At 45.2% G+C, this 24,332-nt stretch overlaps 2 protein-coding genes and 1 pseudogene across 4 annotated transcripts; 1 reads left to right on the top strand and 2 right to left on the bottom strand.

The window, feature by feature from the left end:
* Positions 1 to 69: 69 nt before the first annotated feature.
* LOC134549484 (zinc finger protein 501-like) lies at positions 70 to 17,222 on the bottom strand (annotated as a pseudogene).
* Positions 7,179 to 16,977, bottom strand: LOC134549254 (uncharacterized). Its single transcript, XM_063394820.1, has 3 exons — positions 16,872 to 16,977; positions 16,242 to 16,722; positions 7,179 to 8,410 (listed from the first exon to the last, which is right to left on the bottom strand). The coding sequence occupies exons 1-3, from the start codon at positions 16,975 to 16,977 to the stop codon at positions 8,290 to 8,292; spliced, it is 708 nt and encodes a 235-aa protein (XP_063250890.1). The 3' UTR covers positions 7,179 to 8,289.
* Positions 17,223 to 17,678: 456 nt separating the features above from the next.
* On the top strand, positions 17,679 to 22,642 carry LOC134549485 (uncharacterized). Of its 3 annotated transcripts, XM_063395034.1 has the most exons (4): positions 17,679 to 17,753; positions 19,245 to 19,386; positions 21,756 to 22,049; positions 22,443 to 22,642. In XM_063395034.1, exons 1-3 carry the CDS (start codon positions 17,694 to 17,696, stop codon positions 22,046 to 22,048), a joined length of 495 nt encoding a protein of 164 aa, XP_063251104.1. In that variant the 5' UTR covers positions 17,679 to 17,693; the 3' UTR covers position 22,049; positions 22,443 to 22,642. The 3 variants fall into 3 exon arrangements, with proteins under 3 accessions (XP_063251104.1, XP_063251103.1, XP_063251102.1); XM_063395033.1 differs by lacking the exons at positions 17,679 to 17,753; positions 19,245 to 19,386 and adding an exon at positions 19,398 to 19,770; XM_063395032.1 differs by lacking the exons at positions 17,679 to 17,753; positions 19,245 to 19,386 and adding an exon at positions 19,398 to 19,782.
* The last annotated feature ends 1,690 nt before the right edge of the window (positions 22,643 to 24,332 follow it).

Raw genomic sequence — 24,332 nt, 5'->3', positions numbered from 1 at the left:
CCGCTCACGCCTCTTCCCCATTCCCTCCCATCATAGGCAGGGAGAGAAAATTGCATTACAGAGGGGGGGGAAAAAAAAAAAAAAGTTTTATTTAGGATGGAAACGCACAGTGTGTAATGAAACACTGCAATATAGAAGAGGTTTATGTAATACGCAGTCCTTAAATGCCGAACTGTATATGTTAATACTCTGGAAACAACAGTGACCTAGAGAAGAGTGGCATAAAAAGAACAAGACAATTCCAATCAGTCTCTGGACCAGCAGTGAGAACTCAACATGTACCAGTTCAGACTAGGACATATGGGGGCAAATCCTTTCTTTTAGGGTTAAATAATAGAAGGCCATATTTTTGTCCATGTTTTGTTGATGTCCCAAGTTGGAAGGAGTTCAAATCAGCAACACCAAATCAAATCTGGGAGAAGCTACAGAGTGCCTTTCAACTGGAAGTGCTTCTGCATCCAGGTTTTCTGGGAACAGCCCATTAGAGTTTTGTGTTACCTAGCTATTATGAGGTAGGAATTCTTTGTCCCATGTAATATTTGGAAAATAGAAAGAAAAGACAAACAGATTGAAGTTCAGCTCCAAAGTCTTACTCTGAAAAGATCTGGAAATGCCTTGTCAAACACTGTGTAAACTTACTACCTTCATGAAAAATAAGGGAAGGTAATAGAAAGAAGAGTTCCTAAGACTGCTACAGTGTCTAACAAGTCAAAGTTTTGAGTCAGAACCAATCTGGTTTAAAATTTATTTTGATCTTTACCTTAGCTGTATTTTACAAGCCCAATTCTCCCAGTTATTATTCTAGCATATATTCACAGTCCCTATGTACCCTGAAGTGGTGCTCATTCCTCAGGCTCTTGGCACTCTTCCTAAACCCCCAGCACTCAACTCTTGAGTTAACTCCCTGTTTCCAGATTTCCTGAAGGCTTTTGTGTCTCTGGGGTTAAGCACCCAGCCCTAACACCAGATATACCATGTCTCCAGTCAGTCTCTTCCCACCATGATTCTCACCATGCATTCAGGTACCCCTAAAACTACTTTATATTCCTGCTCTGAATGTCCACTCCAGGCTTATGGCAGAAGTGAGCAGGAAGTGAGGATTCTTCTACCCACCAGACATTTATAAGGTTTCTTGGCCACGTGGATTTTCAAATGCAGTTTAAGTGTTGAGCTTTTCCGGAAGGTTTTCCCACACTCGACAGATTTGTAGGGTTTGGTTCCCATGTGGATCCTCAGGTGGGCACTGAGACCCGAGCTGTGCCGGAACGTTTTCCCACAATCCTCACACTTGTAGGGTCTCTTGCCACGGTGGATCCTCGACTGCACGTTGAGAGCTGAGCTCTGGCGGAAGCTGTCCCCACGCTCCGCACAGATGTAGGGCCGCTCCTTGGTGTGCAGGCTCTGATGCTCGGCCAGAGTGGGCTGGTAGCTGCACCTTCAGCCACATTCAGTGCACTGGAAGGGGCTGGGCAGGAGGCTGCCTTGGCACACAGGCAAGGCCTTTCCCCCACAGATCCGGCGATGAGTGGTGAGCGCCGAGCTCTGGCTGAAGCCCTTCCTGCACTGGGAGCACTTGTAGGGCCTCTCACCCGTGTGTGTTGGCATGTGGGTCACAAGCGAGGAGCTCTGCTGGAAGGTCTTCCCACACTCTGTGCAATCGTAGGGTTTCTCTCCTGTGTGAATCCTCTGATGCCGAATGATGACTGAGCTGTCCCGGAAACGCTTCCCACACTCCTGGCACCTGTGGGGCTTCTCTCCAGTGTGGACCCTCCGATGTATGATCAGGGAGGAGCGGTCACTGAAGCTTTTCTCGCACTGCGGGCAATTAAAGGGTTTCTCACCCATGTGGCTTCGCTGGTGGACGATGAGATGCGAGTTTTGTCTGAAGCTCTTCCCACATTCGTTGCACAGATAGTGTCTCTCTCCCATGTGAGTGCTCTGGTGCCTGATCACATTAGACCTCTGGCTGAAGGTCTTTTTGCACTCGCTGCACTGGTGGGGCTTCTGTGTGGATCCGCTGGTGTTTGATCAGGTCCGAATTACAGGTGAAACCCTTCCCACATTCAGGGCAGCTGAAGGGTTTCTCTGCCAGGTGGGTTCTCTGGTGCTGGCTCAGGTATGAACTCCAGCTGAAGCTCTTCCCACACTCGGGACACTTGTAGGTTTTTTCCCTCAACTGCTGAATCCAAATGGCACCATTCTCACACATGGGCAGGTCTGACTTGTCCCCAGCAAGGACAGCCTTCCTGATGTGGGCTTTACCGCTGTCCTTGCACTCCCAGACTTCTATCCCATAAGGAGGTACCATTCCCCATCTCTTTGGAAAACATGCCTCCATCTCACTTTCTATTTCCAGCTCCTGCTTGTGGTCCTGTCCTTGATCGGCCTCCTGGAGAGAATCTTCTGTGAGCTTTCCAGAGGGTAACAGATGGAGTTCAGCTCTCATTGAACTTTCTTGACGAAGTTCCTGATGAAGGCTGCCCTTCTGCATGTCACCCATGGTCCTGTCACCTGCAGAAGTGAACAGAGGAACTAGCAGTTAATAACTCCCTGCTTCTCTGAAGGGGAAGTCCAGACAGGGAGATCACCAGGACCTGCTGCACGTCAGCCACCATGAGCTGACAGCACAGGATACAGCCTCTTGGTGTCTCCTCAGGGCATAGTGAGGGCATGGAGACTGAGGTGAGTGGGAAGGGAATGTGACTCAAGGATGGGAGACCACTGCAGCGCAGGCTGCAAAGGGGATCCTCTGTCAAAATTACAGCCCTAAAGGGCAAGACATGTCACTTGCTTGCCTTCAAGTTCCCATGTCTAGCAAGGTTAGAAGAACATCATGACTGCTTTCCTTAATAATTCCCACCTCAGCTGCTTCTCCTCTTGCTGCCTGTGAATCACTGCTCTTCAGCCAATATTCTCATGGTTGATCATGGAAGAAATCAGCCAACACCACAGAAACATCCACCCCTACCCAGCAGACTACGTATTTCCTTTCTTCCTTCCAGTCATAGCCTTTTTCCTTAAAAAGAAAGCTCTGCAGCTAATTGTACCTAGATTTCATCCACAGAACAGATAGACAACTGAGTGGAATGATAAACTGTTTTATTAACCTTTAGACTAAAGCATTTGGAGTTGTTTCATGAGTTATACTCCTTTGGACACACACCTTGGAAATTTATGCCAGAGTGTGAGGCAAGATGAGCTGGAGAGTACTGCTTACACACGAACATCATTCTGTTACATGGAATAGGAGGTGATGCAGCAGATTATACCCCTCAGGCTTTGTTTCACCTGATCTGCAGATTTTGGAAGACACCACTACACTGGTTATACCAATCCCCAAAGCTTTGTTTACAACACTCAGGGCTGAAAAACATTTGCAGTACAAACAAAGGTACTCAAAAGCACCTCAAAGCAGCAAACTGACACAAATATTGTCAAATACTGTCAGCACAAAAAGAAGAAAAAGCCACACTTTGGTTTATGTCTTTTAACATTATGAGTATATTCTTTGCCAAAAAATACACAAGATTGATTTTATTTTGGACAGGGTCTTTTTGAAAGGGTATGAGATAACCCAGGACTGGTGTTTCATCTTTGCCATACTCTGCCTACAGCTCTTCCTGGAAGCAGAGTCTATTTACTGAGGGAGCAGAAGAGGCAGGGTGAGTGTGGAGTGTGCACCATGGTACACCCCAAATTTTCAGCATTCAGCTCTTCCCTTCCCAGACATGCTCCATGCAATTTCTCACCTTGTGAGCAGTCTCTCTACTGGCTCAGTGCTGGGCCGCTTCTGGTTAAAAAGCTGCTTCTCTTCATTTACCCAAAAGGTGAAAGCCAAGCTGGGGACTGCAGGTCCTGATCAGAGGAAGGAAAGAGACATAATAAATACCTGTCATGGTAGCAGTGCTTACAGGAGGAGTGCAGAGATTACAGGAGGATAAGTATTTAGGAGCTGAAAGTAACCTAGACCATAGTAAAATGATGCCCAGAAACATGAGTCAGGGTCACTGTCTGTCCTGCCATGCACACTGTGACACCACTGTTCAGGTTCAATAACCAGGGCCAGCTCAGGTCGCACACACAGGTCAACCACAGGTCAACCACAAGTCCAGAGAGCTGCCTGACAGCTTGCTGCCTTCTCACAGGTGTCTGGATGTTCTTCCTGCTGCACTTCCAGACCAAAAATGCCTCCTGATGAATTTTGTGTAAGAAAAGTATCAATTCCTCAAACCATTTTCTCTCCATCACCTTTCTTCCTAGCATTTTCTGCTATGGTCTGGAGCCCTGTTTAGTGCTTTGTGGATCCAGTCAATTCATCAGCCAAGCATGCACAGATCTGGGCAAGAGACAAGATTTTGATCTGCTCAGACATTATCAACAGGAGCAGCCCAAAGGCAGAATTTCCTGTCCTGTGCTCCAGAAAAATGGCCGTCTGACTGCCTCTTTCCAGATGGATTTTACAGGGCTGGCAGGGAGCAGAAAGAGTCACACACACCTGTTCATGCACAAGCACTGCCTGGGGGAGGGGGCAGCAGGACGAGGGACAGGAGAGAGGAAGCAGGAGCAGTGGAGGATGGAGCGTTTGGAACATGGGTGTCTGTGACATCAGTGGCAAAGCAGCAGAGGTGACACCTCCAGCAGTGCTAGTGGGCCCCAACTGTCACAGGCACCACTCCTAGTGCCATGATGGTTTTGTGGGCTTATCTGGCCTTGTCTGGTGAGTAGGAAATGTCTCTCCTCCAAATCCAGTTGTGAGGAAGGGCAGCTGACCCAGCTGCTCTGCACCCTCCCCATTGCTCCTCAGCTTGGGCAGTTTGGAGGCAAAAGGAAGGCATGAAGCACCCTCCAGTGCCTCAGGTGCAAAGATCCCAGGGCTTATAACTTTGGTAATTTTCACCACTGGAGTTGGTACTTTATTCATCAAGGAAGGCCACAGAGTGACCTAAGAGCCAGGCAGGAGTCAGAGCTGGATGCAGTGGGCATACACTGGAGCAGAAGTGGAGACTGGAGATGCCACGACAGGGACAGCTGGGTGCATTAAACCAGGCATGAGCACTAAGGCACAGGTCTGGAGTTAACCCATAAAGCTAAGAGGGACGAGTAAAGCAACAGGGGAAGCAGGAAAAAGAGGTCTGAGAGAAGACCTTGGTTAAACACCTATTTAGCCAGATGAAGAGAGTTTGCAGAGGCTAAAAATCTTGGAAGAAAACAGTTTACTTGCTCCAGCCCCAACAACAGAGCAATATCCTCAGTTTCAGCCATGACTTCTAAGACATTTCTCCCAGTTCAAGATTTTAATCTCCAGAGCTTTGGTGAAGGTCCCTCAGACACGTACTGTCACTCCTTTCAACATGGGCAAAGCAAGTTTTCATCAGGTCTGGACCTTCCATCTCTAGCTTGTTAATGTAGTTTCCTGTGCTGGATCTTGCACCCAGAAAGGGCAACAGAGATCTGGATTCAGCCCTCCAGCACTTCCAAACATGCTGTGCATAGCATTTCCTTCTCCCTCTGACTCCCTGCACTCTGTTCTCCACCAGTGCTCTTGGGCTGGGGGTGCATAGCTGGCCCTCGGGACACGAAGGCACAGCAGCCAGGAACACCACTCTCTGACCAGGAATACCACCAATTCTTCAAGTTCCTGCGGATCACCATCCAAGCCAGCACTGTCTGCCACCTTCGTGAACTGTACGGCTGCAAGAACTCACTGGTCCAGAGACTGGATGAGTATGAAAACCACGGAGTCATTCCTCCAGGTAAAGGGACTTCAATCCAACCATGATTCCCAAGGGCAGGCAGTTGGACAAGGAGTCCTGCATGGCCCTGATCAATGGGAGAGGAAACATTCAGGACCTGGGGAGGAAAAGGAGCGGGGAGAGACGTGGGTAGCAATCCTGCAGTGAGGAGAAGGCATGTACTCATGGGCATCCTCTCTCACAATTGATTGGATCCACGTGTGTCCCTAGGACCAGCCTCCTCTCACCCCTTGGGTCATGAAGATGACCAAGCAGTGCAGTCTCTCAAAAGGTTCCCAAATGACACAGGGTTTTTCATGGAGGGATGTCACTCCACAGGAAGGTTACTGCTAAGGGGGAGGCCGGAACTGGAGTCTATCACTGGGTCTGTGTCTTTATTTGCCTCTTTCTAGGGCCCATATGCTCCGAATTGCCAGGAAATCCTTTCTTCCACAACTTCTGCACCTTTTCTCTTTATCGCTGTATTATGAAAAAGTATTTCCTTAAGGTGAGTTATTTAGCTATTTCCTGAAGACTGTGGTGTGCTCTGGGCAATTAATAGGCAAAAGAGAGAGCCCTGAATATGAGTAAGTGGGAAAACAGAAAGCTAAAAGACAGGGAAGATAGAAGAGAGCCATGGGCAGCCCACCTTCCAGGGGCACTCACACCAAGATCATTAGCTAACACAGATAGCACCTGCAGCCACTTGCTGAGAAGGAGACTCTGCAGAATGCATTCTTCAAGAAAATGAACCTTTGAGGACCACCTCAGCCCTCTTCTCCAGCTCTCATTCCCAACCAAGTTGAGACAATCTAGGTTTCTCCAGAAGAAAGGAGAAATCATGTAGGCTAGAAAAAGAGAGTAAAGAGTCCCAAGAGAGACTTATGGGGACACTTGACAAGGAAAGGATATGAAGATTTATTTTGATTTCCTGGGCTCCTCTTAGTAGGAAATGGGAAAGATGGGATTGTGCAGTCAGAACAAGGCATAGGTGCCTGCTCCTAAGGCTCTCCAGAGGAATGTTTTCTCCTCCACAGAGGACCATGTGCCCAGGACACAGCAGAGCCAAGCAGCACAGCAAAGCAGGCACCAACATCATCACGAGCAGTAATGCCATGTCATCCAGCAGCTTCAGTCCCCAGCCAGTCCCCCCCATGTCTCCAGTGTCTGGCTCCAGAGCTGGCACAGAGGCAACTGTGATCCCCACCTCCTTACCTGCGAGCACACAACCAAATCCTTCCAGCCCGCAAGCCACAGAGGTGTCAGCCAGTGGCCAACAGCAAGGACAGCTACCCAACAGTGACATCGAGGATCTCCTCCTGAGGATAGTGGACAGCCAGGTGCAGACTTCACTGCAGACAATGAGATTGTTGATGTCCATTGGGAAGACAGTGAAGGAGGAAGAGTTGCATAAGGCTGCCACGAGCCTGCTGGTGGCCCTGAACAACGCAAATGTGTCTCGGTCACCAACCAACTGATACAGCTCAACAGTGTGGTAAACACATGGGAAAAGCCATCTCTTCAAAGTGTATAGGGAAATAGAGCCATGGGAAATGCTATTGCTCAGGATTCAAAGAAAAAGATGATATCCTCTTGGAAGTAAATGTATTGAAAAGATGCCATTCTCTCCTGTAAAAACTGTTTGCTCACCATTAATGGTGTTTGTTGTGTCATTCAAGGGATGTCATGGGAGAATGATGGCTTTTCTTCATTAAATGTAGGTGCTCCTGCTCAAAAGCATTAAAAGAACCTTCTTTGGAAATATGTGTGTGAATATACATACACAGATATACAAGGGGTGCTCTACAAGTGCAGGAAGGCCTTATCCTGCAAGGGAACTGCTGGTCCAGCATGCACCTTGTAGTGGGGTTTGCACATGGTTGACATCATGTGCAAACCCCACATTCATAACATACATTTCTACTTCTGAAATGTTGTTATGAAACACACAGGATAAATATTCATATTAAGAGCCTCCTCTTGTTTCTCGCAAAAAACCAGAGTGTCTGATTTATAGGAACCTTGGCTGAAGTGCTGTTTCTTTTCTAAACACTGACCACGCTCGTAAGTAAAACTGTGTGAAGCCATCTGGAGTCTGCACTTGCTGCTAAAAGCAGCTGGAACTCTCCAAGAACTAGTTCTGGTTCTCTGAATCTCCACTCAGTAGGAGATGTTGTTACCTCAAACTCAATCTAAGCTCCAGTGGTTTTGGCTTTCAGGAGACCACCACTGAAGTGAGAATACCCTATTCACCTTTCCTTCTGCAGGCCTTCTTGTTATCTGTTCCACCGAGGGCTGTGAGGAGAAAGGGGTCAAAGGCAGCTCTCTCAATGATGCACCACACCAAGCAACATCCCTGCAGAGATGGTCTGGGATACTGGTTCCCTTTACACTGCTGAGTGACACAAACACAGCTGAGTGAAGTATAGTGTGAAAAAATCTGTGTCTATCCATTGAAGGAAGTCCTTAGAAAGAAGATCTCAACATCACTGGTCCGCCATTGTCTTGGCAACTGTCATTTTCCCCAGGCTGAGGGCAGGTCACACATGGGAGATGTTCAAGCCCTGGAACAGTCCTTAGCGGGTAGCATCCTTAACAGAGCACACGCTGCCCCAGCCTCACTCCACCACACCAACTCATTCTCCTCTCCCTGGAAGGTGCCCAAAGCTGCCGGATCCCTGTGTGATAAATGCCAATAACTCGCTTTTTGAAATTTATGAAAATTTAATAAAGAATAAAAATTGGTTACAAAAAAAATTAATACAATAATAAAAGTTTAAAAAGTTTTCAGAGACAGGACAAATAATGAGGCAAATAAGAGCAAAGTAGGTAGCCCGGGTCTACCGTCCCCCCTCCCTCCCAGACAAAGGCTGAGAAGGAGAAGGGCCCCGTTAGAGAGAAGCCTCTCTATTTTTGAGGACCAACTTTAATGAATATGCATACTTTATCTAAGAAAAGCCCGTTTGCCACGAGCCTTTTGCAAAACCCCTGGCGTCCTGGAGTCTGGCTTAACCAGATAGCTTTGTGGATTCAAGGAGATATGCATGGTCTGGCTTGACCAGGGTGGTTTCGAGGAGATATGTATCTTTCCCTCTGAAACATCCAAGAGGGGTTTTTAGTCTGGCTTGTTGTAATTGTTCTCTCTGTGTAGAAACCTCTGGGTTATCTTCTCTTTGCTCTTGAGCTAAGGACAATACCTTACACACACTTCTTACTTAGATTCAATGTTAAAAACTACATTTACTATATTATTTAAAATGTTAATATTGCATAACTTTTCTACCTAGCATATTACATATAGTAAATATCTGCGTAGAGCCACACACACAATATGCCTTTTTCACAATCCCTCCTCTTTCTTTTTATAATAAAATTGGCTCGAGCGGATATTTACTGCTCTCTTGCATCTCTTCTATGTTCATTTTCTTCATAAATCAGTCTAGCTTCCTGGAGGGGGTCTTCTACTCTGTTTTGTTTCCTTAATACTATAATCTTTTGTACCGTTTTTGTTGTATCCATCTTTTAATCCAAGGTTACTAATTGCATACCTTGAACTACACTAGTAATTAATCTGATAAAACAAGGGATCAAACAAGGGGGAAATATTCATAAACTGATCCCCTTCAGGTCTAGGCAAAAAAGAAAAATTCCTGGCTGTATGATTCTCAGAATACAGCTCTCTTTCCACTGAGAGGGAAGTTTTGGATATGCCCTTTTCCCACATATCCAGAACAAACCGTCTGGAGCTTTCCCATAGTCCAATTTTTGCTTATCCATATTCTCCCAAAATTTAGAAATCTCTGGGATGCCAACATAAGGATTTTTTTCTGTATCATTACATTGAAAAAAACCTGATTTTATTATTATTTTCACAATTTCCGTTTTTTTCTTTTTTCTGGGTCCAGTACATGGTAGGTTCTTCTGGGATCCACCATACAGAGGTTCTATTACTAACCTTGTATCTTTTACAAGGGGTTTTTCCTACTTCATGAAGGAACTTTTTTCCTTCACACCAAAGACATTCCTCCCCTATGACTACTGAACTTAAAATCCATCCTCTTGGCCGATTTTCTCCCCCTTATACTTGTTTGGTTCCACTTAAGGAGCTCGATTGGGCCTAAGCTGCTGCCTTTCCATGGCCATTCTTTTAACATCAAAGCCCCTCCACAGACCCAACAATTGGTTACGTTAAGTTCCTTACTTATTCTTTCTCCCAATTCTACAAACAGATTTTTACCCATCCGTGAAATATCTATTTCTTTCTCTAATTGTTGTTCCAATTTCTTATACAAACCGTCAAGTGAAATTGGTACAGGTTTAGGTGGTGGTGTTGGCCTAATTTTTTTTTTTTTTTTTTTTTTTTTTTTTTTTTTTTTTTTTTTTTTTTTTTTTTTTTTGTCTATCAATTGTTCTTTTACCAAAACATTTGCTTTACTCTCAGTAATGTGGGTGAAACACATCCATTTCTCCCCTTTTGCATATTCACTTCCCCCTAAATTCTCTGCAATCCAATACTTTTCCAATTGTACATGCAGTTTCCTAATCTGGAAGGGTTATAACAGTGACTGTTGATATGAGTGTGAGAAATAAAGAAGGAGCCTCGGTGTCTTTCCATACACAGTTTTAGGTAACACCTGTAGCATGGCCTGGTCGGCATCCCAAAAGGGAAGAGCCAGAAAATGAGTGACAGAACCAGGAGAGGTCCAGTATGGCTTATAGTCCCACCTCCCATGCCTATGGGGTTGCAGCCCACAGCAGGTGTATGTGATCTTCTCAGTGGCGATTATAGAGGCCAATCTGGTCTTGCCCTCTCCTCTATTGTCACTTTCTCTTAGCTAATTTCCAGGCAAATCGTTCTTGACACTCCTTAACCGTGGTCTCCCACTTTTCCTCAGCCACCTCTCGTTCAACAGGCACTAATAATTCCCATCCACACAACAAAGTTATTATTTTAGTTGTTTCAAATTCTTCTTGGATAGGGGGCTCAGGTGACACTCTACACTTCATGCAACGAGAGCGTCGTTTGTGTGAATTACAGTACCAATTTTCCCACAGCTCAAACACTTACATTTACACCAACCAGCATGTCCAGTATTTGGGGGAATCAAACAGGGTATTTGGCTTGGCAATGTATGAGGTTGTAATTCCCCCTCCTCTTTATATAAATCACAGGCTAAGGCAAAAACACAGGGGTTTTCTGTCCGAAACAATCCCGATCCTCCTGTCTGTGGTGGAAGTATTCCTCCCCAGGGAGGGTACCGGAGGTGTCTCAAAGTTTTCCCAGGTGGTATTTGAAACCACTGGTGCAAACTCGGTCTAGCTTCCCAGTCTGGTGTGATCCTGTGTATGTTTCCTGGATCATGTGGATCTCCCCAGTTCATCACCTCTCATTCCCGTTTTAGGGTTAATTTCGTATCACCCGGTTCCGATGATATTGTCCACTCCTTAGGCTTTTCCACAGGTCCTTTGATTCTGCTGGCATGGATCCACCCTCGTTCCCTGGTCCAGATCGCAGCCTCAGTGCCAGCAATACCTGAAAAGGACCTTCTCATTTTGGAGTTAGAGATATTAATCACAACAGTTTTGATATGGTGCAATTTATAATTCCTTTGAATAATATTTTGGCACAACATAATCGATCTGTGTGTGCACCATATAGCCGACAGAAATGGCAGCATATTAAATTGATCATAGGTTTTAACAAAATCTTGGAATACAAGCTGCACAATGTTAAAATGCGGTTATGAGTATATTATAACTAAGTTCTAAATGATAACAAAAAAAATGGTCCTGTCTTTGTCTGAAAGACAGGTGTCTGCCAGGGAAGGCTGGAGCCACCCTTGGAATGAAGAATTCCAACTCTCTCCCTCTGAATTATTGTAATTTTGAAAATTAGGGAGCTCTCAGGTGAAGATATGGGACTATAATAATAGTTCTTTTCTGGTGTGTATACACAGGTTAACAAACAACACCAACCTTAGCATTAATAATAAACAGAAGCAGAACTCAGGAACACTTCCCCAAGGACACCCTGGGGCTTCTGGGATTTCCCTCTTGGGGACAAAGACATTCATTCGCTTCTGCTAGGGTTTTCTTACAGAGCCAGAGCTGCTGGGCCTGGGGTCCCCAAAGCTTTGAATTAATTGTTGTAACACTTTTTGGCATAAAATGTGTTCTTCTGCCCAAGTCTTTCTTATTAACCATTCTATATCTTGGACTAATTTTTTTTTTTTTTTTTTTTTTTTTTTTTTTTTTTCAAAAGGGTTTTACTTACCACATTAGCAGTAGCCTTGGCAGTGGGAACTGCTTCCACCCAATGAGTTAAATGGTCTGTTATTACTAATATATATTTCCATCGTTGAACTTGAGGAAGTTCTGTAAAATCTACTTGGATACTTTGAAATGGTCTAAGGGCTAATTCCTTACCTTCCAGTGTAGTTCTCTTCATTATCTTTTTATTTTATCTTTTGACAAGTTATACATCTTTCAGTTACCCTTTTTGCTACCCCATAAATCCCAATGCACCCATAGTTCTTTAAGAAATAATCACACAAAGCTTGGGTACCTCAGTGAGTTTTCTGATGCATGTCTTTTAATATTTTTCTAGTAAGTACTTTATTAAGTAATTGCCTTCTATCAAGAAGTTTCCATTTCTTTGATTCATCTGGTTTACCTCCTATCTCTTTCAATTCTTTTTCCTCTGTTTCACTAAATTCTGGAATTTTCAGTTTTCCTTATTTGGTGTTAATATTAACATGACCCTTTTAGCTTCATTCTCTGCTGCACCTTAGCTTCTTGGTCTGCCAAATTATTTCATCTTTTGGAACCACTCCTATTCCTAATTTCACTTGAAATTCTCGTCTTAACAAATTACTCCTTGTTCCTGGGACTAACAAAACATCTCTTATCTAAATTCTGGTATCTCTCTATATCACCGCATCCCTGATGACAGGCAAAACTCTTTTCTTGCTCCCACCACTCCACTGCATCTTTACTTACACCATGCCTTCCTGAAATATCTACCACACAAATTCTTCTTGCTATTGCACTTTCCACAAATTCCAACTCTTCCTCCTGTCTGCACCTTCCAAAATATTTTCTACACATCTCATTTTATAACATAGACTAAGCAAATAATCCAGTGAACACTAATACTTCCCTTTCTTCACTCTTCCTCCTTCTACATCCATTCATCAATTGTAGAAGAGACACTTAAAAAGCACTAAACACTGACTTCACATGGCCAAGCTCTCTCTCATCAAGTGAAAAACGCTTGAAAAATGTTAGCACATCAAGCAGCAGTCATTTAAAAAAGCACAGCTTCAGACACTGTCTCCTTTCCTCTCAAAAAAAAACCACAAGTCTTTCCTAAAACATCCCAGAACACGTGTGCACGCTGTCTGAGTTTACAGGCTACTGATTTGAGAGAAACTGAAGGCCAGCGCATGAGAAACACTAAAAAAATCTTTAAAACTTCTAAGACCCGAGTCACTCGGTCATAAGGAAAAGAGCAGCTGCGGGCGCTGATAAGTGAGCTGGAGGAGGGGCGGGCAGGGAGCTGCGCGTCCCACGCGCGGCTCGGCGCCGCCGCCTCCACCGGGCACCCTTCTGCCATGGCACGGCTGTGCAGGAATGCGGCGGCCGCCCCTCTCCGCCACCGCCACCGGGGACGAGAGCCTCGCTCGTCCTCCTACTCCCGGCAGGAGAAGCGCTCGGCCACCGTCCCTCTCTGCCCACTCCCTTTCTTCCTGAGAAGATCTGTATTGACTGCGGTTTCCAAGGGAACGGCTTCCCCAACAGGAAGTGGGGAGCTCTGGAGGACTGATCACTGACTTTTTGGTCCTCCAAGGACGGGGCATGGGCGGGGTCTGCCACCGGAATTCCCGAAGGGGAAGCAATTTCCGGTCTCCTCCATGTGGCCGCGCTCTCCTGCATGGCCCACGCTGGCGGCCCCAGCCGCCTCCGGCAGTCGCCCAGCACCACCGGAGCTGGAATCGCTACTGAGGCAGCTAGGGACCGGACCAACCCGCCACACGCCGACAGCGGAGGAACCGCCGCCGGGAAGGGGGGAAGGGGGGAGGGGGAGCCCGCTGCCCCGCCGCCGCCGCCGCGAACGGGAGGGGGTGAGGGGGGACCTGCCGCCGCCGCTGGGAGGAAGGGTGAAGGAACCAGCCGCCCCCCCCCCCCCCCGCTCTGCAAGCGGAGGGGGACTCACCACCGCGGCTGGGGAGGGGAGGGGGACCTGCCGCCGCTGCTGCAGCTGGGGGGCTTTTCCAGGGTCGGCTAAGCCACCACGCGGTCACCCCCCCACGTGGCTCATGGCGACTGTACTCGCCGATTCCAACAAAAAGTAAGGCAGTGGCGGCAACGCTCAGCGCTGCTAAAACAAACTAACAAACAAATACCGGGAATGAGGTTGAAAAAGCCATTGCGGGAAAATAGCGAGAGGGACCGGGGTGGGGGCCGGGTACCGTCGCTGCAGAGAAGCGGCAGCCGGTCTCGAAGCGGCGGGCGGAGGGACCGGGGGGGTGCCGGTCCCGACTGAGCCGCCGCTGCGAACAGCGAGGGGGGGCAGGGGGAAACCGGCTGGGCTGCCGCTGCGAACAGCGGACTCGTGCCTGGGACAGAAACTGGGGCAGAAACAAGCGACAAGCCAGAACCTGGGGCAAGCACAGGGACTGAGACAGGCACCAACACCGGAGCCGGCAATGCAACTCCCAAGGGACGATCTTAGGGTGATATCTCTGTCGATGGTTTCTCCCCACTAGACTTCTATCCCTTTTCTTTCAAAATTTTCTCTTTTCTACCCATCCCTGTCTCTGTTTACCTTCCCTTTACCCCCACAAAAACTACTTTTCTCCTTTCTCCCACACTATTACTTAATACAATTTACCTTCTCTGAGGAACTATAATAAAGCTTAAAATAAAATAAAAATCTACACTTTCTATACTTTCATTCGTCCACATTCACTCCACTCTATTTTTCACTTAATCTCATACACAACAAAACAATCACAACTACAAGGTACCTTTTACTTTCCACACACTTTTACACTCTTTAAGAGTACCTGGCCAGAAAATGCCCTTCATAAACCCTCAATCTGGCAGTGTTGGGGGTTCTCCCTTCCCAACCCCAGGTGCTCTTGGGTTTATTTCATAGATTCTGCAGAATTTAACATAACCCTGGATGTCTCAGAATTGCTTCCTCCAATCCAGCTGGTTATCAACCCTGGGTGCTCTCAGAATTTTCCTCAACCCAGCTAAATTCTGGGTGTTCTTGGAATATTTCTTCAACCCAGCCGATTATTAAAATAACCTGGGTGTTCTTGGAATAATTTTCCTCAACCCAGCAAAAGCTTTTAGGGTCCCCTTTTCACACACTTCTTCCCGGGGGGTTCTTTCACTCCTTTTTACCATTCACTTTCGTCCCGGTGCTGGCCGCCTCCCTCGCGGGACAACGGAACCGCAGCGTAGGGGACTCCGCTCTCGCTTGGAAGGTCTGGGTTTTACCCCAGCCCGCCTCTCAGGCACACACTTTCAGCCCCCGTTCCGCGCCAAACGCTGCCACCCCCAATCCCAGCAATTCTTACCACTCCGTTGTTCTTGGGTCTTTATTCTTCGTGTACACTTTGATGTTAGGAGCTGGTTACCGCGGTTTTTAGGGAATTCTTTCCCTTCTCTTTGCCTTATTGCCTCCTTTTGTCCTTGGATCTTACCCCTTTCTGGGGTACTCTGCGAGGACCAGAGCCGAGGCCGCCTAATGCAGGCGGGACGCGTCTCCCTGGTCTCTAACCCTCTCACAGCACCCACAGTGGGGTATTTTAACCATCCTCTGCTACCAAATTGTGATAAATGCCAATAACTCGCTTTTTGAAATTTATGAAAATTTAATAAAGAATAAAAATTGGTTACAAAAAAAATTAATACAATAATAAAAGTTTAAAAAGTTTTCAGAGACAGGACAAATAATGAGGCAAATAAGAGCAAAGTAGGTAGCCCGGGTCTACCGTCCCCCCTCCCTCCCAGACAAAGGCTGAGAAGGAGAAGGGCCCCGTTAGAGAGAAGCCTCTCTATTTTTGAGGACCAACTTTAATGAATATGCATACTTTATCTAAGAAAAGCCCGTTTGCCACGAGCCTTTTGCAAAACCCCTGGCGTCCTGGAGTCTGGCTTAACCAGATAGCTTTGTGGATTCAAGGAGATATGCATGGTCTGGCTTGACCAGGGTGGTTTCGAGGAGATATGTATCTTTCCCTCTGAAACATCCAAGAGGGGTTTTTAGTCTGGCTTGTTGTAATTGTTCTCTCTGTGTAGAAACCTCTGGGTTATCTTCTCTTTGCTCTTGAGCTAAGGACAATACCTTACACACACTTCTTACTTAGATTCAATGTTAAAAACTACATTTACTATATTATTTAAAATGTTAATATTGCATAACTTTTCTACCTAGCATATTACATATAGTAAATATCTGCGTAGAGCCACACACACAATATGCCTTTTTCACACCTGCCTGAGGCACCATGGCTTGTGCCCCCATCCAGCTGTCTGGGCAATGACAGCTCCCCGGCCAACGACAGCTTCCCTAGCTCCAGCAGCGGGGGCACTTCTGGCAGCGGCCTTTGCTTTGCCATCCCCACCCTCGGGGCTTGGCTGGCAGCCCACATGTTTGGGTGCCAGATTTGGCAGCCACGAGCAGATGGCTGGAGATTTCCCACTCGGATGGCTCCGGCCAGGCCCTGCACGAAGCGGCGGCCCGGTGCCGCGTTCCTGGACCATCCTCTCGCCGGGACTGCGGGCCGGGAGAGCCGCTCCCGGCACCGCCCCGGCTGGCGTAGGTCCCTCCTACCTACCCGGCGGCCGGGCCCCACCGAGGCCCCGCGGAGCACCCGTCCCGTTTCCTTCCCCGGCACCGTGGCGGTGTTCGCAGGCTGTTCGCTCGCCCGGCGCCGCCCCGCTTTTGTTGCGAAGAAGCCGCGTCCCCCACGCACTCACCGGGAGAGGGGCCGAGGGGCGGCGCGCTCGGCTGCTCCTGTTCGGCCGCGTTCACGCGAGCGGGCCGGGCCCGGCCCCAGCGCCGCCGCCGCCGGGGATGGGGAGGGGGCGCGGCGGCGGCGCTGCCCGGGCATTGCGCGGGACCGCCCCCGGAGGGAGGGCCCCGCTTGGCAGAGGGGCACCGGGGATGCACCCACCGCCTTCCCCGGCGGTCGTGGCCGGGAGACGGCCGGGCACGGAGCCGCGTCATGTTGGGTACCGAGGCTCTCTAGAGATGGGAGCATCGTCAGCTCCCTGGTCGTAGTTCATATCTCCACAGACCACCCAGCTGGGCTTCCAGCGGTCCTTGTCGCCGATTCCCAGCGCTGGCTGGGTTTTACCGAGCCTGCAGGCCCTGGCGGGGAGGGAAGCATCACTGCTGAAGCCTGCAGCTGCTTTCTGTCACAAGCGGGGTGACAGGATGGTGTTTTCTTCCATGGGGCCACTTTCCTTCAGGTGACTGGAAGCTTCACTCCGCTCCTGCTTCTAAAGGTTTTCTGAAACTCCAGTCACCATGGAAGCTTCTGTGTTCAGATGCAGCATAATACATCCCAGGGCACACATATGTACAGCTTATGCCACAGGAAAGGATCCATCCATCCCAGACAAAATCTACCTGTTAGCGTAGGAAAACATAACCACATGAAGGCGATCATATGCGGTTCTTTATTTGCGCGTGGGGACAAAGGGGCGATGATACGCCCAAATCTTGTGCCCAAGAATACAGAGTCGATTTGTGATTTTTACAGTTTAAATTATACACATGTTAACTAACCTCCACCCCTAGATACTGATTATCCTATTCCTTAGTTACTATCTTAAATCATACCTACGCTTCTACCCTGATCCACACTTGATGTGGTTAAAACAATGCTTCTCAATTATCTTCCTGGGCTACAGTCACACTTGATTCGTCATTACAATAGCATGGAGCTGGTTGCAGAACCTGACGCTTGTTCCAAAGCCGAGCTGCGTCAAGTTCCAGTTGTACGTTCTCTACTTTCCTCCCCCCCCCCCACATACCTCAACTTAACCCCGTGGTTAACTTATATGGAAATTATATTTTTTAACCTTCCACCATCATACCTGTTGTAGTACCTCCTGCAAGCACTCCTTGTGCTCAGCCAGGTACTTTTTCCCAGGGGGAATGCAGGAATGGCTGTTCCCTTTGAAAGACATACAGCATGTTTTTTGAATGACAGCAGTAAGTAAGTAAGAGGCTGAGGTATGCTGCAGTGACAGAGGTAACAGTTAATTTGTTTACATATTTATATTTACATATTTACATATACATACAAATAAACAGAATTTACAGAATTCTGTAAATTAGCAGGAAAACTTGCTAAGTGTTTAACTGCCATAATGAATCTCTCTGTAAAGTTGAATTTACTGCGTTTTTAATTCCATGAAACCCGGTAAAACTTAAACCCTGGCCTAATTGCTGTTCCCTGGGCACAGTGAGATGGTTCTTTGCACATGTGGATGTTCATCCCAGGGGAGCTGCTGGCTTGGCTAGAATTGGTTTCCCAGTAAAACTGGGGGCTGTCTAGAAAACCTGAATTTTTGGGAGGCACTGGGTTTGTTTTCCCTATCCCTGCATCACAGTCAAGAACACTCCTGGAGCTGTGTTAGGCAGTGGAAGGAGGGGAGAGCTGCATTTATTGAATTCCTTTGTTGTTGTTTTTGTATTTTTTTTCATGCTATTTTATTTTATTGTGTTTTATTTTTTCATGTGTTTTTGTTTTCTGTTTTAAAAAATCTTTTAATGTTTCCTCTAATTTTATATTTTTCGATTTTTAATTTAGTTTTATGTTTTATATTTATGATTTCACTTTTTACTTTATTTTTAATAACTTTTAATTTTTTATTGAGATTTATGTTCTATTTTTATGTTTGCAGTTGTTTTGTATTTTTTAAAGTTTCCTTTGTATTTTTTCCTTTGTAATTTTTCCTTTGTAACTTTTTCCTTTGTATTTTTTTCCTTTGTAAGTTTTTCCTTTTAATTTTTTTTCTGTTAAAAACTTTTCCTTTTTCATTTATTTCTTTTAAATTTATTTCTTTTAAATTTATTTCTTTGTAATTTTTCCTTTGTAATTTTTTTCATTTTTTGTTTTTTTCTTTTAAATTTTTTTCTTTTAAATTTTTTCTTTGTAATTTTTTCCTTTGTATTTTTTCCTTTGTAATTTTTTCCTTTGTATTTTTTCCTTTGTACTTTTTCCTTTTAAATTTTTTCCTTTGTAATTTTTCCTTTGTAATTTTTTCCTTTGTAATTTTTTCTTTTAAATTTTTTTCTTTTAAATTTTTTCTTTGTAATTTTTTCCTTTGTATTTTTTCTTTGTAATTTATTTTTTTAATTTTTTCCTTTGTAATTTATTTCTTTTTAATTTTTTCCTTTTTAATTTTTTAATTTTTTTTTCTTTGTAATTTTTTCCTTTCTAATTCTTTCCTTTCTAATTTCTCCTTTCTCGATTTTGTCAGGCTCCCCCCTTTAAAACCGGGGGCGCCGTCGGTGGTGCCACAACGAACATGGCGGCCCAACAGGAAGTGGTTTCAGCCACAAACAAGATGGCGGCCGGAAGCAGGGGCAGTCACCTAATGCCCTGCTCAAGATGGCGGCTCGGTGAGCTGCTTTCGACCTTCCCAAGATGGCGGCGAAAAAGGCGGGAAAAACCAAGGACCACCCATGGGCGTCGACCCAACTGCCTGCGCCCGACCCCGTAAACGGCGCCGCCCGGGAACAATTTTCCGCGGCGCTTCCCGGTGCGAGGGATCTGTGTGCGCGCTGTGCCGCGCCGCGGTGCGGTTCCGGCAGACATTTTGGTCAGGCCCCTGAGCCCGGCAACACCCGGGGGCCTCGGCTCTGCCACAAACGAGATGGCGGCTCGTCGTCGGGGCAGCCACCTTCCCAAAAGGGCAGGAGAAACACCGGGACCACAGCACACCCCCCTTCCCCGGCTTTCTCCTCCCGGCTGCCTGCGCGGGACCCCGAGCACCAGCTTGCCCGGTGGAGCTTTGGGTGTTCTGTTAGATGCAGTTTTTCATTGCTGAAAGCTTTTTCTGTTCTGTGGTTTTAAGGTGGGGTTTGATCTTTCACTGTGTAGTTTGACTCTGGCCATGGGACGTGACAAGGGATGTGGTCTATTGATTTAATGTTATGCTTCTTAATGGAGGTGTTGATCAGGTTGTGTATATTTCAAGGAGATGTTTTCTAAGATTTACATTGGTGTCATGGGCTGTAGCCTGAGGTAGAGGGCAGGTTTTTATTGATTTCGTGGTGCTTGTGGCTTTTATTATGGTGAGTAGGTAGTGTAGGTTTTGGTGGGTTTGGAGGTAGTGAGCTGTAGTTCATTTGTTAGGGTATATTAATATTTGAATTGGATTTTGATTTCTTGTATTATTAGGGCTTTGTTTCTTTGGCTTGTTTGATTGCAGTATGTTGTATAGTTGCAGCTAATGTGGGAGGTATTGTTTATGGTTCCACTGATCCTTTTGTTTTGCGTGTATTAAGAGGTGGCATTTTTGTTTGGATGGTTTGAGGCATTATGGGGTTATTGAGATGGGTTTTGGTTTTTTTGTGGGATTTTTTTTGTTGCTGTTGTTGTTGTTATGTTGGGGGTTTTTTTGTGTTGTTATTTTAGGTTTATTTCTGATCTTTCTATTTCTGTAGTTTGGTTTGTTTGTTGTTTTGGTGATTTATATTAGTTTTATTTTTGGGAAGGTGGGTATTGATGGAGTTTTAGGTATTTTTTTGGGGGCAGTGATGCTTCTTTTTTAGTAGTCTAGATTTTTTCATATTGTTCATTAGTTTGGCTAATTTTATAGAGTATTGGTTATTATTTTTTCAGTAAGTGTAGGGATAGAGGGGTTTTTTAGTCACGTTTAGGGTCAGTTGTAGAGTTTTGAGTTTAGTAAGTTGGTTCATGTTTTTTACTATTTTTATGATTGGTTATGTGGGGTTCTCTATGGTTGTTTTTCATTTTTGTTCCATTTTTAGGAGAGGAGTTGTTAGCGAAAAGAGTGCAGTGGGATTTGTTTGCTGGCATTTGGTTGTATGGTGGAGTTTTTTAGTTTGCATTTGTTTTGAGGTTTTTGGTAATGAGATTCAAGTTTGTAATTCTTGGCTACTTTGTGACTGTTTTAAAGATTTTAGGGAGATTTTGATTTTTCGTCTGGAAGCGCTGGAGGAAGAGGGTAATTGATTTGCTTGATGTGATCCCGGTGGTGTGGAGAGGAGAGGGCATTTTTGTCATAGTTATTTTGGACGTTTGAGGGCTTTTGGCACTTCAAATATTTGATTTGGAGGAAGTTGGCTTGGCATGTTTGGGGCTTTGGTGTAGTTAAAATGGGATTTTTAAAATTTATTTTTAATTAGGTGGTTTTAGTTTTTAGTACAGTTAAAATTTGTGATTTTTTAAATGATGTTAGTAAGAGAAATAGGTTTTGATTTTGTAGGTAGTGATGGGACTAGCGTAAGGATTCAAACTTCTGTGGATCTGATGTGTTTGGTTAATGAATTTATATAGTTCGAAAGACACGGGTTTTTGGCTTTTTGTTTGGTTAGAAGCAGGTCTTTTGAAGTTTTGGGGGTGATTCTGGGTATAGATCTTTCTGCTGCTAAGAAGTTAATAAAGGAGTTGATCAGCTTTTGCTGCCCCTCACTAACACTCCAGGTCATTCAAAAATTCCTCTACCGTTCTAAAATAAATGCAGGTTTTAGACCTCCCTCCTTCTCCCTAGACTGGGAACACGTGAATTGATTTTTGATCTTCTTTCTTTTCTTCTCAGTGGCTTTTTTAGCTGTCTTAAGGAGGAGGTGTCTGTGGACATGGCACGCAGGGAATGGTGCTGGGAAGGGCAGGGTGGCGAGGAACCACTCAGAAATGCAGAGGCAGCAGCAGTGGGTTGGCAGCTGGGGATGCCGCCTCAGTCACTCACACCCTCGTGCACAGCCTGTGTGATGCTAACATTGCTCTTTCTCTTCCCGAACAGGGAGTTTGAGGAGGACAGAAGTCTTTGGATGGATGGAAAGGAAGGGGAACACCAGGGAGAAACTGCTGCTTGTGTCCTCCGAGAGCAGTGGGAAGAGCCCGAGAGAAATCTTGGCTGCTGGAGGGATCCTCGTGTCCCCTCTGGAGCGAATGCCTGCGTCTGCTCACACCTGCTGCTTTGCAGCACGAAGTTTGCACGCATTTTGCTGCCGCTTTGGCTCTCAAGAACTGGAAATGCCTGGATTTCTGCGTGGTTTCCCCAGGTTCTCCTATTTAGCAGGAGCTGCACGGTGAGGTCGGTGTTCTGAGGGAGGCCCTGGCACAGCTGCCAAAGGCCGGGAACGTGGAGTGTGCAGGGAGCATCCGGGGGGCTTCTCCCCCCTGAGTTTCTCCCGGGGTGTGCTGCCTGCACTGCTGGATGTTGGACCCGGCTTTGGGCCGTTCTCCTGCGGTCCCAGCACTGAGTGCTGCCCCTGTGGCCAGACCTTGCCGTGTGCCGGCACCAAACCCGGGCAGCGCAGCCGGGGCTGCTTTTCCAGCCCTTTGGTGCCACGGGCGGCCCCCGATTGCCGGAGCTCCCCGGCACCCGGCCTGGACTCGCTCTGTGGGGGGGCCTGTTCCATCTGCCTCAACCGAGGACGTCCTGCCCCGGTTTGACACTTGACTCCCGTTGTTTTTCCTCTTGCAGGCAGCTGGCAAAAGAGGAGAGAGAGCCCCTGCGAGGCAAAGCCCCTGGAAGGCCCTGTCCCGGTCCGAGGTTCCCACTTTTCTCTCCGACTTCCTGCCTTTTCCAATAAATGGTGACTTTCAGCTGGAGTGTGTTCCTGGTGTCATCCTCCTCCTCCTCCTCCCTGGATTTGTAAATAAATGTCCTGATTTTTGCCAAGTGGAATTTTGTTGTTCCAGGCATTGTGTCTCTTTTGTTTCATTGAAACTTCCCAACTCTGCTGAGACTTTGAGATGTCAAATACAAGTAAGACTGGAGTTTCTTGGGATTGTTACTCACACAAAATAGGGATCCTTCTTGGATAGGAGTAACTTGACGTGTTTAATCCCACTTCCCTTTAAAATCAGAGCAGGGGAAGCAGATTTGAAATCATCATTTCATGAACTTGCACCAAATTCCTCCAAAGTTGCAAAAGTTTTCCATGTTAGAAATTCCTGAGCTTGTTTTCCAGGCAAGCTGGGATTTAGATGTTCTTTGTTCCTTGGATTTGATGGTTTTTCTCTCTCTCATTTTAGTAAGGGAATATTTATTTTTTCATATTTTCCATGCTGATTGGAATTTTTGTACTACTTAGGGCACATTGCCAAGGAAATTTACCAAATTCATGTTAGTAAATCAGGCATTGTTCAGCACCATATACACAGAACTCTGTAAATTCCCAGGAAAACTTGCTAACTGTTGAATTGCCATAATGAATCTCTTTAAAGTTGAATTTACTGCATTTTTAATTCCATGAAACCTGGTAAAACTTAACCCTTGGCCTAATTGCTGTTCCTTGGCACAATGGGATGGTTCTTTGCTGCCTTGGCACATTTGGATGTTCATCCCAGGTGAGCTTCTAGCTTGAATAGAATTTGTTTCCAAGTAAAACTGGGGGCTGTCTAGAAAACCAGAATTTTTGGGAGGCACTGGGTTTGTTTTCCCTATCCCTGCATCACAGTCAAGAACACTCCTGCAGCTGTGTTAGACAGTGGAAGGAGGGGAGACCTGCATTTATTGAATTCCTTTGTTGTTGTATGTTTTTCATGCTATTTTATTTTATTATGTTTTATTTTTTCATGGCTTGTTTTGTATTGTATTTTTAAAAATATTTTAATGTTTCTTCTGATTTTATATTTTTCAATTTTTAATTTACTTTTATATTTTATATTTATGATTTTACTTTTTACTTTCTTTTTAATTACTTTTAATTTTTTATTTAGGTTTTTTTTATAAGTGGGTTTTTTTTGTATTTTTAAATCTTTTCTTTGTAATATTTTCTTTGTAATTTTTTTCTTTGTAATTTTTTCTTTTTAATTTTTCCTTTTTAATTTTTCCTTTTTAATTTTTCATTTTTAGTTTATCCTTTTTACTTTTTCCTTTTTAGTCTATCATTTTTAGTTTATCCTTTTTAGTTTTTTCTTTTTAATTTTTTCCTTTTTAACTTTTTATTTTTTCCTGTTTTTTACTTGAAATTTTATTTCAATTTTTTTTCATGTTTTCTTTATTCTATTTTTTTTGTAACTCTCATTGTTTAGTAACAAAGAAATCCAAAACAAAACAAACAACATTAAAAAGAAACAACCCAAAAGAACAGAGAAAGAGAAAATATACCAATATTATTTTAATTTAAAACCACTTTCCCCCTTAGAAAACCAGGCTAATGTAATTCTGCTTAATTGGGGTGCTGACGTGTTAGGTTACTGAAGTAATAGAGTTTAAAACACACAGAAATAGACACGAATTTTAAAAACTAAGTACAAAAATATAAAAATATGAATATATATAATAAAACCAGAAATATAAATATGAAAAATAATCTCATGAATATACATAAATACAATCCATAATATTACTCGTTACTTATATTAT

The sequence above is a fragment of the Prinia subflava genome, chromosome 4 (genome assembly GCF_021018805.1).
Source record: "Prinia subflava isolate CZ2003 ecotype Zambia chromosome 4, Cam_Psub_1.2, whole genome shotgun sequence".
Taxonomy (NCBI): domain Eukaryota; kingdom Metazoa; phylum Chordata; class Aves; order Passeriformes; family Cisticolidae; genus Prinia; species Prinia subflava.
Note: the sequence above shows the minus strand (reverse complement) of the source record. Positions and strands in the feature narration are given on the sequence as shown.

Bases quoted from the DNA above. Each gene is read 5' to 3' on its own strand.
- LOC134549254 (XM_063394820.1), bottom strand. From the start codon at position 16,977: ATGACGCGGCTCCGTGCCCGGCCGTCTCCCGGCCACGACCGCCGGGGA. The intron at 16,723-16,871 runs GTCCCGCGCAAT...TCTCCCGGTGAG, and splicing joins GGGCCCTCCCTCCGGGGGCG to TGCGTGGGGGACGCGGCTTC. The intron at 8,411-16,241 runs GTGTGAAAAAGG...TTTATCACACAG, and splicing joins AGCCATGGTGCCTCAGGCAG to GGATCCGGCAGCTTTGGGCA.
- LOC134549485 (XM_063395032.1), top strand. From the start codon at position 19,412: ATGGCGGCGAAAAAGGCGGGAAAAACCAAGGACCACCCATGGGCGTCG. The intron at 19,783-21,755 runs GTGTTCTGTTAG...CTTCCCGAACAG, and splicing joins CTTGCCCGGTGGAGCTTTGG to GGAGTTTGAGGAGGACAGAA. The intron at 22,050-22,442 runs GTCGGTGTTCTG...TTCCTCTTGCAG, and splicing joins AGCAGGAGCTGCACGGTGAG to GCAGCTGGCAAAAGAGGAGA.